Here is a 14,022-nt window from a genome sequence, read left to right as displayed (position 1 = left end):
CAACGGTCTGGAAGCAGCTGTGGAAATGGACACACGGTGTCACTAATCTATACTTTGTGTTTTGTTTCTACATATCAAGCCTCAATTGGGAAATGGTTTCCCGTCTGACAGCATGACGTATGTTCTGGATCGGCCCTCGAAGATATACGGTGTTTACGCCCCGGGAAATATTCAAACAGCAGACTGCATGTTTTTGATGACTGCACCGTTCAATCAAATGGGGATATTCAAAATAACTTGTGAGTCGTTGATCCCCCCCAAAAAATAACCTTAGAGATGCTTCACAGCGTGGGGTTGGTCACGAGAAGAAAGGAGAAAGAAAAGATGTGTTTGAGAAATAATGAGGGCTCATCTCGAGCTTGTGATGACTTACCTTCCACGAGGAAGTGTTGTAGTCAAGACCACCTCAACCAAGTCGACCTCAACCAAGACCACCTCAACCAAGACGACCTCAACCAAGTCCACCTCAACCAAGAGCACCTCAACCAAGACCACCTCAACCAAGTCCACCTCAACCAAGACCACCTCAACCAAGACCACCTCAACCAAGTCCACCTAAACCAAGACCACCTCAACCAAGTCCACCTCAACCAAGACCACCTCAACCAAGACCACCTCAACCAAGACCACCTCAACTAAGTCCACCTCAACCAAGACCACCTCAACCAAGAGCACCTAAACCAAGACCACCTCAACCAAGTCCACCTCAACCAAGACCACCTCAACCAAGACCACCTCAACCAAGTCCACCTCAACCAAGACCACCTCAACCAAGTCCACCTCAACCAAGAGCACCTCAACCAAGTCCACCTCAACCAAGACCACCTCAACCAAGAGCACCTCAACCAAGACCACCTCAACCAAGAGCACCTCAACCAAGTCCACCTCAACCAAGACCACCTCAACCAAGACCACCTCAACCAAGTCCACCTAAACCAAGACCACCTCAACCAAGTCCACCTCAACCAAGTCCACCTCAACCAAGACCACCTCAACCAAGACCACCTCAACCAAGACCACCTCAACTAAGTCCACCTCAACCAAGACCACCTCAACCAAGACCACCTAAACCAAGAGCACCTCAACCAAGACCACCTCAACCAAGACCACCAAAACCAAGACCACCTCAACTAAGTCCACCTCAACCAAGACCACCTAAACCAAGAGCACCTCAACCAAGACCACCTCAACCAAGAGCACCTCAACCAAGACCACCTCAACCAAGAGCACCTCAACCAAGACCACCTCAACCAAGACCACGTCAACCAAGACCACGTCAACCAAGACCACCTCAACCAAGAGGACCTAAACCAAGACCACCTCAACCAAGACCACCTCAACCAAGACCACCTCAACCAAGACCACCTCATCCAAGACCACCTAAACCAAGACCACCTCAACCAAGACCACCTCAACCAAGACCACCTAAACTAAGTCCACCTAAACCAAGACCACCTAAACCAAGAGAACCTAAACCAAGACCACCTAAACCAAGAGCACCTAAACCAAGAGCACCTAAACCAAGAGCACCTCAACCAAGTCCACCTCAACCAAAACCACCTCAACCAAGACCACCTCAACCAAGTCCACCTAAACCAAGACCACCTCAACCAAGTCCACCTCAACCAAGTCCACCTCAACCAAGACCACCTCAACCAAGACCACCTCAACTAAGTCCACCTCAACCAAGACCACCTAAACCAAGAGCACCTCAACCAAGACCACCTCAACCAAGACCACCTCAACCAAGACCACCTCAACTAAGTCCACCTCAACCAAGACCACCTAAACCAAGAGCACCTCAACCAAGACCACCTCAACCAAGAGCACCTCAACCAAGACCACCTCAACCAAGACCACGTCAACCAAGACCACCTCAACCAAGACCACCTCAACCAAGAGGACCTAAACCAAGACCACCTCAACCAAGACCACGTCAACCAAGACCACCTCAACCAAGACCACCTCAACCAAGACCACCTCAACCAAGACCACCTAAACTAAGTCCACCTAAACCAAGAGAACCTAAACCAAGACCACCTAAACCAAGAGCACCTAAACCAAGAGCACCTAAACCAAGAGCACCTAAACCAAGAGAACCTATTACCAAGAGAACCTAAACCAAGACCACCTAAACCAAGTCCACCTCAACCAAGACCACCTAAACCAAGACCACCGAAACCAGGACCACCTAAACCAAGACCACCTCAACCAAGACCACCGAAACCAAGACCACCGAAACCAAGACCAACGTGTATCGAGACCAAGACCACGGACCAAGACTTTGAGGGGTCAGGACCAAACCAGACCAGTGTGAGTCCCACACAGCATGACACACATAAAATGTGGAACATGCAAACCACATCTTCAAATCTATCTGAAAGATCCACATTTCCATAAAAACACCAAGAGACATGAAGAGAATTTAAAAAGCACTCTCAGATAACATTATTTAGTATAGTGTTTATGTCTGTGTCTGGCCCCTCCCCCGAGGGATTTGAAGACTTACAGCCAGGACATAAGTGGTATTGTTTTAACTATCCATCTCACCTTTTCCATTCTCTCTTTTGGACATTTAAATACCGACAAGATAGATTTTGAGTGCGTTTCAAAGAGGAACGGCGCCTGCAGATTGTGAAAGTGGTTAAACTCGCGTGTGGCTTCGGAGCGGAAATGCTCATCCCAAACCCGCCGGCCGCTCACTCACACACATACTGTGATTGGTGTAGGTGTAACCGCTAAATGAGCTGTTCTGGCTGTTGGCATTGCTCAAAGGTTGCTTTTAAATGTGCTCACAATGTCCCAAAATGTCAAGACCGGCGGGCTGTTACAAGTCATGTCCTCACAAGTACTGCAAAGCCGTCTCACATCTCACACACACACACACAGACGCGCTCACATGCATGTGATCTCACATGGAGTCATCACGTCATGCACCCAGAGGGTGTGAAAGCCGCTCTGCATGTCAGGATCTCTCACACGCACAAACACACACACACACACACACACACACCAAGAGAATACACAGAGGCAATTAGTCGTGGCAATGCTGTGGCTGCCAATGTTCTGAACTCAGCCTGTTTGCCCTGACAGCCAAACAGATCATCTGTTCTCATTCTGGCTTCACGAGGACCTGCATGTGTGTATGTGCGTGTCTGCGTACGTGTGTGTGTGTGTGTGTGTGTGAGAATCCGCACAAGGCATTACGTACACTATTTATATGATACCCGCACTTTTTTTTCCTTCTGTTTGAGCCATTTGATGCGAGTGTGTGTGTGTGCGTGTGAGGGTGGGTGTGGGTGTCTGGGAAGTGTAAAGTCAGGGCGGATGGGTGAGGACTTTCACCCAGGACACCACTGTTTGTGTCCCATGTGAAAGTCAACATTGATTTATTTTTAAATTTATATATAATTTATATGTCTTAAAAACAAAACATTTGCTAAATCTATCTTAGTAGTGTTTGTTGTGTTATTGTTTTGTTTCCATTTACAATGTTACTATGTGAACACGAGGTCGGTGTGTGCGTGTGAGACACGAGGACTTTCATGCATGTACATTTGGCTGCTTCGAGACGTGTGTGTGTGTGTGTGTGTGCGTGTGTGTGTGTGTGTGTTTGTGAGATAGGGAGTCAAGCGGAGTCAAGCTCATCATATGGCTCAAAACAAAGTGAGAGGCGGGGCCCGGGGGGTTGAAAAGGGGAGAGATTTGAAGAAATTAAATACGGGAAACATATTAGCGAGGCGGGAGGAAGGCGGAGCGTCGGCTCGGAGCGTGAACGCTCCCGTCGCACGCCGGCGAGGAGACGTGTTAATTGCGTGCGAGTGTGACGGAAGAAAGTGAAAGGTGAGGAAGTGCTGCGTGAGACGCTATGGGGGAAAAAACACAAAGAAAAGTCAAATGAATCTCTATTAATTAAGACAAAGCAGAGATGTATTGATAATGCATTTTAAAACGTATGTAATGCAAAACCAATATTGTCTTTTTCAATTGAGAAAAGTTTTTGTAAATCAAACAGATCAAAAACAATGTTTTTTTAGCGCTTGCCAACTCACAAATTCAACATTAATTAACTGCAGCTCTCCAAAGTTGCCGACGACAGTCGCGATCGCTCGTCAGAGATGAACTCAACTGTCTCGTTAAGACACCGTTAATTATAAGAGTTGTGAAAATGACACTTATGTCAAATTGCCAGCTATCAAAACTAACAGATTATTTTTGCTCCGCCATGTTACAAAGACAAAAAAGGTGCAATTGCACCTCTTCATCTCGCGAAACTGTTAGACGTGTTTTAAATTGGCAGCCTTCAAATGCAAAATAAATAGTTTCCACTCTTGATGTCCCAAACTAGACTAGGACACAGTTATAACCGTGTTATAACACGCGCACACACATACACACACACATACACACATACATGCAGGCACATACACACATATGTCGCATTGACCTCATTTAAAGTGCCCCAACTTGGCAAATACATCTGAGAAGAGAGAGTTCAAGGTAGTCAACGATGAGATAATTGCAAAAACAGTAATAATAATTGACATGACCGACCGCCCCGCCCCCCTCCCTCCCCCCCTCTCTCCCTTCGAGTAATCACTGAGGTAGCGGTAAGGGGTTGAGTCTACAACCTACACGCTTTGATTCTCATCAGATAAATACCAGTATTTACAGAAGTGCATTGCAATTAAAAATGTAAAAGCTATCTTTACATGTCAGTCAAATCGATGTTTCCATATCGCGTGAACAATTCACTTTGAAGCGCGAGTCAGCGATCGTATGTACTTCACGTTGCGTTGTCGAGACGGGAGGAGTCGCTCACGGCGACCGAGAGGTCGGCGCCGAGACGATAAACAATGTCGAGCCTCGCTCTTCTGAGAGAGACATCAGATGCCCTGAGTACCTGGAAACAGAGAGCTGCAGGAATGAGCTCCGACTCAGCCAGGACCAGATGCCAAATCCCCCCCCCCCTCCCCACACACACACACACACACTTACCCCCCGCCAAGCAACAAACTGAAACACGGCCTCACCTCCGGCCCTACAGGACCACCTGGGTCGACCTGGAGCCCTGAAACATGACCGCGGGGCCCCCGATGCGGCCAATCATCATCAACGGCCGGCAAACAAGATTCTCGCTGCCCCCCCCCCCCCCCCAATATCTATACAGACGGAATCGGATCGCTTCGTTTCTTTTTTTACGGTACAATTACTTTCACTTATCTCCCCCTTTGGTGCTAAGTTAATCTCTCCTTTTTGGGAAATTGAGTTGAACTTTAACCCTTATTAATTGTGAATATCCACTAATTTGGGAGGTTCACTCAAACGAAACCAAAACGCACTGTGGAAATAACGAGTTCCATTATGAATCCTGCCCGTTTACAACGGCCGCGATGTTTGGGGAATTAAAACATGGCATATCCAGCCGAGCGCCACCGTCTTCTAATAATCATCCCAGAGGAGCCGCCCCGGCGTGACCGCGGTCGTCCCTCGTTACCCAGCGGGGGGGGGCGCCCGCCTCCCCCCCCCCTGACCTCGCCGTGGGATAAAATACGAGGGTTGATTTGTGGAGTTCACGGGCGTCGCGCTCCCACAGCGCCCGGCCGGTGGGTTCAATTTTAAAATGAGTCGACAATACAGACTGTGGCTCATATTGGAGCAGAGAGCGAACATCCTCCTCCGCTCTGTTAGTGTGTGTGTGTGTGTGTGTGTGTGTGTGTGTGTGTGTGTGTGTGTCCCTAGCCTCCTCCTGAGAGAGAGCAGCATCCATCACAACTGCACTGACACCTCCACTCAGGCTGAGGGATGGTTTGGTACCGGTAGCTTAGCTTAGCTCAACACACACACACACACACACACACACGCACACACACACACACACACACACACACACACACACTCTTGTATATGATGCGTGTGTTTTGGAGCAGTTCCATTTCTCTACTTGTGGTAGAGCGGGCGCCGTATCGGCGGGCTGCGGGGAGCCACTGGCGCTAATGTGACATTTAATCTGATTTGATGGAACTCTGCGTGATTATCATCAACAGGATTATCATCAACAGGATTATTCAGATTTTCTCGCCGGCGTCCGCTGCGATCCAGCCGCTTCGTGATTGACACGCGTGCAGATATCTCGTTGTCTTTCCCCCCCACGGATAAACACGTTCGTCAGACACGCGCCCACGCGCTTCCTTTCTGCGCGTACGGGTTGTGTTGCTCACAGATCCGATCATTCTGGCATCTCACAGAAGATTTAAATGTGTCGTATGTGCGTCCGTGACCGCTTTGTTGCAGAAGACGTTGTTTTTTTGTTCCCGGGTAAAAAAATATAAATGTAAAAGCTGCGTATACAAGAGGCTGATCCGCTGTCGGTGTGGACACACCAGACACAGCATGACTGTGGGGTGGTGGGCTGGTCCAGATTCACGATGGTCTGTCTAAAGAGCACGGGAGGGGGAGGGGGGGGGGAGGGGCTTCTTCATCCTCATCATTCAGACAGGAATCTCTCAAGGTCAGCAGTTAATCCACCTCGTCAGGTACAGACAAGAGCCACGTGGCATTTAAATCCACCAGGAACACATCGTTTTTATTAAGATGTCCGGACTGAAATGATGAAAATGCACAAAGAAAAAAAAAAGGTTCTTAAATGGTTCTTTAACAGGCTTTGTGGTTTGAAGAAGAACCATCACCTACTGAAGAACCATTTTTGAAATGATGCCTTCAAGAACCAATTTTTTAAGGTTCTTTGAGACACCTGTAAAGGTTCTTTGAAGAACTCTTTCAGGACATTGTTCTTTAAAAACCCTGTTTCGAAAGGTTATTTGTGGAACCATGAATGGTGCCTTCAAGAACCATGTTTAAGGTTCTTTGAGACACCTTTATAGGTTCTTTGAAGAACTATTTAAGGACATGGTTCTTTAAAGAACCCTGGTTTGAAAGGTTCTTTGTGGAACCATAAATGGTGCCTTAAAGAACCATTTTTAAGGTTCTGTGAGGCTCCATTAAAGGTTCTTTGAATAACCCTGTTTGAGGAAATGGTTCTGTAAAGAACCCTGGTTTGAAAGGTTATCGTGGAACCAGAAATGGTTCTCCTATGGCATCACTCTGAAGAACCATTGTGGGTTCCAGATGGATGTGTGTGTTCCCTCTTGACACTCCACAGTGTGTTTCGGCCTCCTCGTGTTCATCGTTTCCTGGCACCCAAACCCGGCTGACAGAGCGCTTATTGATTTGTGAAGTGGATGGAAACACGACTACAACTGAATATGAATCCTGCTTCAGCTGGATGACCGTTGGTCATAAGACGCTAAAATGTCAGATGTTGTATTTTCAGCTTTCTCCGATGCTCCGAGTGGCCGAAGAGCCATAAAGCCGGATCCTTTATGGACCCACCGACGGCTGGATTTATTTTTAAGAGAGAGAGAGAGAAAATAGTACAAAAGCCGCTTAAGGGCTCGTGGCGTCGTCTTCCTTCTAGTGTGTGTGTGTGTGTGTGTGTGGGGGGGAAGGACTTCAGACAAAGCCTTTCTGTCACCGCGCTCGCTGTCATTGCACTCGAGCAAAGCCCCTATAAGTTGAGGAGGTGGCGAGGTGTCTTACCCCGGGGCCTTGAGGAGATTCTGGAGGAGAAGCTGGTGGAAAAGATCTTTGACCTGAAAAACAAGCAAACAAAAAAAGATAAAGATTTTTTTTAAATATATATATATCTATATGAAAAAGTAAGTATGAATTAAGCGTAACGTGTATCAGCGCGGCCATATGACTTCGGGTGACTTGAGAAGCGCTATATAAAATAAATTATTATTATTATTGTTATGATGACAGGAGGCCGGCCCACCAGGCAGGAGGCATCAGACCCAGCCAGGTCCAATGGACCCTATGAGACGTGAAGTCACAAAGACTCCAGGGGGGAAGTAGAGTTAGTAATGTGTGATGGAGAGATGTGAATTCATCCATAAAGAGAGAGAGAAGAGGAGATATGATGGTCTCACTCAATGGACCCCGAGTGCGGCGAGGTACTGGAATGGCAGCTGGCGAGAGGGAATGGAAGATGACATCATCGCGTCCATCTTTTCAAGATCATCTCGTCGATCAGATCCGCGGCCCGGCGGCAGACCGAGGAACGACGAGCGCCGCGATGCGTCCGAGGACTCCTCGCAATCGCGGCAGACTCGGACCGAGACGTCGATCCACGGCGAGCGCCGAGTCCGACGGCGCCCCCCGAGGTTTATCGGTCGGTCGCCATGGCGATACTGAAATCAGAAAAGCTTTTTTTTTTGTCCAAAGCATCTCTTTGTCCTCGTCGCCCCTCGCTTTCTCGCTCATCGTGCCGGGCTCTCGACTGGCCTTTTTTGGAGGGGGTCACACCGTAGCTCCCATCTGTTCGGACTACATGCACACGGCGCAGAGAGCTGGTCGGCTCGAAATGGACTCTGGCTTTTTCCACCGTGGGAGCCATTTAAGTTTTTTTTTTTTTTTTAGGGCTTTCTGTTCCTCCTCACTCATTAACCTCTCGAGCCGGCGGGGGAGAAGTGTGTTTCCCTTCATTAGCCGCCGGACTGGAAGCAAATGGACGTGTATTTTGTGATCAGGCGGACACAAGCAGCAGCTGTACGTGCGCAAGACACCCGGACAGGGTCCATGACCTTTCTATGACCTTTCCATGACCTTTCCAATGATTTTAAACCAAATTTCCATGAACAAACATCTTGTGAAATCTCTATGTATACACACAAGTATATACCTTAAAAATGACACAAATGAAAGAGAGACAATAGTTTGATTAAATGAATAAATATTTCGAAAAATGTTTATTCTTTTAATCAAACTGCGTAAATTAGCATGTGAATATAACAAATATTTTCTGTGACTTTTACAAACCTTTTGGGATAAAACAATTCTTTCAAGGACTTTTCCAGACCTGGAAATAACCATTTTAAAATTCAATGATTTTTCCAGTTTTTCCATGACCGTACAAACCCTGCCAGGAATTGAGGAAGAATATATAGAAATATGTATAAAGAAAAAAAAGAAGAAAAAAAAAGAAGCATCGGTAAGCTTCACTATTTTTTTAATATAGACTTTTATTAATCCCCAAGGGGAATTAGTTCTCTGCATTTAACCCATCCTTAGTTATTAAGGAGCAGTGGGCTGCAGTGATGCGCCCGGGAAGCAACTGGGGGTTCAGTGACTTGCTCAAGGACACTTCGACTTGCAACTAATGGGGAGAGCGGGGATCGAACCCACAACCTTGCGGTTGCAGGACAGCCCTCTTACCCCACTGAGCTAAAGCCGCTATTGAGCACTTCTGTCAAAAATATCCTATTTGTCGGCCTCTCGGCTCCTCGTCAGCGGCGGTGAGGGATACAGGGGTTATGCAAATGAATTGAAGAATAATATAAATGTAGGGGACTTCCGCCCTGCATGGAGATGTCTCCCATGAATAATTTAGAGTTTTCCACATTTTGGCTCGTCTGCCCCCCCCCCCCCCCCCCCTTCCACAACAGATTAAATCTCCTGTCGTTTCAGATCCGGTGTTCAGCCGTCACCTGCCATCCCGCTGCCCACCTGCAGCTGCCATAGCAGGCTCCGCCTCCCATTCATTCCCCAGCGAGACCATCAATTGACTTTGTGCCTCTGCAATGTGATGCGATGTCCTCTGGCTGCCTGAGTTTGACCTCTGGTGACCCCCCCCCCCCCCCCCCCAGCCTGCCTTTTGAACTCCTGTTCCTCGATGTTCTGATCTTGGCTACGTTTGTCTCCCCCCCTCCCCCTCCTGGCTAAACTTTTTTATTTACCGGCCTGGTCTCTAGAGATGTGATTATGGGATTGAAATGAGGCGGACGACATGGCCGCCCACAGCCCATCTATCCGTACTCATCTATCCTCTTTCTGGCGTGTTTCTTTATCTCCGTAGACGGATTCAAAGGTCGTGAAGCACGGGGAGCTTTTTACACAGGAATAAGTCGACATGCATCAAAGACGTGAATTCCACATTCGTTGAAAAAAAGCAATCTGCAATGGAAAGCAGCACACATGCACAAACACACACACACACATAGAGAAACACACAAACACACAGATAAACACACACAAACACACAGAGAAACACACACGCAGAGAAACACACGTACACGCAGAAACCTAGTGGAGAAACACCAGTGGATTAAAGAAATACAGGTTGTATGAGGCTAAGAATGAATCTCCATCTTCAAACTGTAAGACCTATCCGCTGCTATTATATGTATGACATTATACTATCTGAGAATATATGCAGGAGTCCAATATGAGTCATGAAAAAAGGACTTTAAAAAAGCAAAAACAATATAGACAAAGAAAAGGCGAGTAATTGTGATTATTCCTCCGGCCACCGTGACTATTTATACCCAACTGCCATGGCAACGCATCCCATCGCCGTTGTGGATGATGACCAGATAGCGACATGGAGCCACGCCACCAGATTGGATGAAAGACTTGAACGGGATACTGCAGGGCCGTATGTGGGATTCAAAGAAGGGGGGGGGGGCTCCAGATATACAGGACTGTCTCAGAAAATTAGAATATTGTGATAAAGTTCTTTATTTTCTGTAATGCAATTAAAAAAACAAAAATGTCATGCATTCTGGATTCATTACAAATCAACTGAAATATTGCAAGCCTTTTATTCTTTTAATATTGCTGATTATGGCTTACAGCTTAAGAAAACTCTAAAATCCTATCTCATAAAATTTGAATATTTCCTCAGACCAAGTAAAAAAAATATTTATAACAGCAAAACAAAATCAAACATTTGAAAATGTGTTTCCAGGTGTTTCGAGTTAATTAGACGATTCAAGTGATTTGTTTAATACCCTACTAGTATACTTTTTCATGATATTCTAATATTTAGAGATAGGATATTTGAGTTTTCTTAAGCTGTAAGCCATAATCAGCAATATTAAAAGAATAAAAGGCTTGCAATATTTCAGTTGATTTGTAATGAATCCAGAATGCATGACATTTTTGTTTTTTTAATTGCATTACAGAAAATAAAGAACTTTATCACAATATTCTAATTTTCTGAGACAGTCCTGTACATTGTTCGAGAAAGAATTTCAGGGTCATAGATATATTTTATGCTCATTTGGACACTATCACTGATATAAATATGAACGAGTTCAGTGTCAAATATTCCATTCAATGGAAAAAAATATTATAATAGTGTACACTACCGTTCAAAAGTTTGGGGTCATTTAGAAATGTCTTTATTTTCAAAGAAAAGCACTGTTTTTTCAATAAAGGTAACATTAATCATAAATACACACTATACATTGTTAATGTGGTAAATGACTATTCTAGGTGGAAACGTCTGGTTTCTAATGAAATATCTCCATAGGTGTATAGAGGCCCATTTCCATCATCACTCCAGTGTTCTAATGGTACATTGTGTTTGCTAATCGCCTTAGAAGACTCATATCTGATTAGAAAACCCTTGTGCAATTATGTTAGCACAGCTGAAAACAGTTATGCTGGTGATATAAGCTATACAACTGGCCTTCCTTTGAGCTTGAAGTTTGTAGAACAAAATTAATACTTCAAATATTAATCATTATTTCTAACCTTGTCAATGTCTTGACTATATGTTCTATGAAATGTTCAATTCATTTGACAAATAAAAGTGAGTTTTCATGGAAGACACGAAATTGTCTGGATGACCCCAAACTTTTGAACGGTAGTGTATATTAATGCAAAAAAATATAGAAATGTCGAGAGTTATTTCTTGTATTTCGAATTCGGTCGTTCACTCTCTCGCTCTTTGGAGTTTCTAACTTCGTTTTTATTTGCCTCAAGTACAGCTAGATGTGAGCAGGTAACACTCGTTAACACCCCCCCGAAAATAGGCCTAACAACTCCCCTGGGAAACTGAATACTTCTTGACAAGAATAAAAACAGCGATGTCGTGCGTCGTGTGCCGTCGTCTCCTCCTCTGGAGCGGAACGTCGGCATGAAGATGCAAAGCAATGCTTGGAAGATCAAAAAGGTCAAGATGGTCTTCTTTGTGTTTATTCCCATCAAACCTCGACCACTCACTGTGATAATCGTGGCAGGGTTCATACACCTGTCGACCAATGGGCTTCCAAGACTTTAAACCAAATTTCCATGACCAAAGACTTTGTGAAATCTCGGTGAGAAAATGTCGTATTTAATCTAACAATGAGAATTCCAAAGCATACAGTATAAACTTAAATGTTTGATTAAAATAATAATCAGTTAAGGTGCGTTCACTTGTAGCGCGAACAAATTAGCGAGTATTAAAGAGTGTATGCCGGCTTATATATCGAGTGTCTTTCTTTTAAAATCATATTAATTATTTAAAACTTAACGAAGATGAACATATGAATTTAACACATTTCCAGGACTTTTCCAAAACTTTTGTTATTTTTTAAAGGACTTTTCCAGGCCTGGGAATAACCATTTACAAATTCCAGAACTTTTCCGGGTTTTTCATGACCGTACGAACCATGTCATGGGGAGAGCAGGATGTGCGATTGAGACACCACCGCAGAGGTGTGTGTGTGTGTGTGAGGGGGGGGGGGGGGGGGGCTCATGATTTGGGCTGCTTCCCACCTGGGTGTCGCCTCACAACAGGCCAAACGCTTTCCGGTCCGATAAACGAGAAAGAGACACCAGACGTGTGGCTCCTCGGAAGGAGAGCGCCGTTTCTCTCTCAGTCGTTCATGTTGTGTGCCGTCGTGGATTACATGGTGATATTTACCCCGCGATGGCGATCTTCTGTGACGGGACACCTCCTCCTGCGTTGTCCTCGGCGATGCCTTTGGGCTGCCGGACGTCTTCCTCTCCAAAGCGGACGACAGACGAAATGTGATGGTGTCCTTGGTCCCCGGGAGAGGAGAAAGCTTCACGCGTTTCAGGGAATAAGAAAGGAGGAAAAAGGAGAATTAGAACGGTTGAGATCATGGAGGGAGGAGGAGGAGGAGGAGGACGACACATCTGGAACAAGTGAGATAGCAGATAGGTCTGTGGCGACGGTGATGTGGTCGTTATATATATTTTTTAAATATCTGAACCGTGTGAAAATTCACAGCCCAAAGGTGCGAAAAGTTAAGTCATCGCAACTTTTGGAAATGTCAGATGGCGTCACTGAAAAGATGAGACAATTATTTGTCTCCACGTGAGCCGTCGACTGCGGCGAGGGTTTACAGAGCAGAGCTTTAAGCGATGATGTCGTCGTCTGGCTTTGAACTGTGTGAGATCTTAATGCACCAACTTATGATTGAAATGATAATGAGAGTTTGTTGCTGTCAGGGAAGAAAAAAAACTAACCCGTCTCCTGCTATGTTAGAGTAGCTTGTGCAACTCATTTGATATGCCATACACTCTCGTTCAAAAGGTTGGGGTCACTTAGAAATGTCCTTATTTTTTAAAGAAAGTTTTTTATTTCAATGAAGATAACATTAAATTAATCATAAATCCTCTCTCTACATAGTTAATGTGGTAAATGACTATTCTCTGGTGTTTAATGAAGTCTCTACAGAGGTGTATAGAGGCCCATCTCCAGTGTTCTAATGGTACATTGTGTTATCGCCTTAGAAGACTAACGGAGGGGTAGAAAACCCTTGAAAACCCTTTTTATGTGAGCGCAGCTGAAAACAGTTATGCTGGTGAGAGAAGCTATAAAGCTGGCCACAAGTTTGAAGAACAAAATTAATATTTAAAATAAAAATGTATATATATTAATATTTTGAGCGTCTTTCTTTTAAAAACATATTAATTATTTAAAACTTAGCGTAAATAAACATGTGAATAGAACACATTTACATGACTTTTCCAATTTTTTTGGGGCTAACATTTTTTTAACCAATGACTTTTTCAGGCATAGAAATAACCCTTTAAAAATTCCAGGACTTTTCCAGGTTTTCCATGACCGTACAAACCCTGTAAAGTGTTATAAGTCAACTGTGCTTAAAACTACCTTCGATTTCTCACGAGGTAACGGAACTTTCATTCTCCTGGTAAAACATC

General features: G+C 45.0%; 2 protein-coding genes across 3 annotated transcripts in view; one reads left to right on the top strand and one right to left on the bottom strand.

The window, feature by feature from the left end:
• nphp4 (nephronophthisis 4) overlaps positions 1–14,022 on the bottom strand; it is a 179,687-nt gene that overhangs the window by 68,510 nt on the left and 97,155 nt on the right. For both annotated transcript variants that reach the window (XM_056424207.1, XM_056424208.1), the window contains exons 10-11: positions 12,755–12,896; positions 7,600–7,652 (exon numbers count right to left, since the gene is read on the bottom strand). In XM_056424207.1, the coding sequence (XP_056280182.1) occupies positions 7,600–7,652; positions 12,755–12,896 (195 nt within the window). The remainder of the gene's footprint in view (positions 1–7,599; positions 7,653–12,754; positions 12,897–14,022) is intronic.
• On the top strand, positions 113–1,577 carry LOC130199128 (uncharacterized; the record flags this gene model as incomplete). The annotated part of the gene is made up of 2 exons (XM_056422350.1): positions 113–117; positions 1,421–1,577. Coding segments are annotated over exons 1-2 (162 nt in total), but the record flags the coding sequence as incomplete, so codon positions are not given.

Source organism: Pseudoliparis swirei, chromosome 9 (assembly GCF_029220125.1).
Source record: "Pseudoliparis swirei isolate HS2019 ecotype Mariana Trench chromosome 9, NWPU_hadal_v1, whole genome shotgun sequence".
In the NCBI taxonomy this organism is placed as follows: Eukaryota; Metazoa; Chordata; class Actinopteri; order Perciformes; family Liparidae; genus Pseudoliparis; species Pseudoliparis swirei.
The sequence above is the reverse complement of the archived record's forward strand: the minus strand, read 5'-3'. Positions and strand labels throughout refer to the sequence as shown.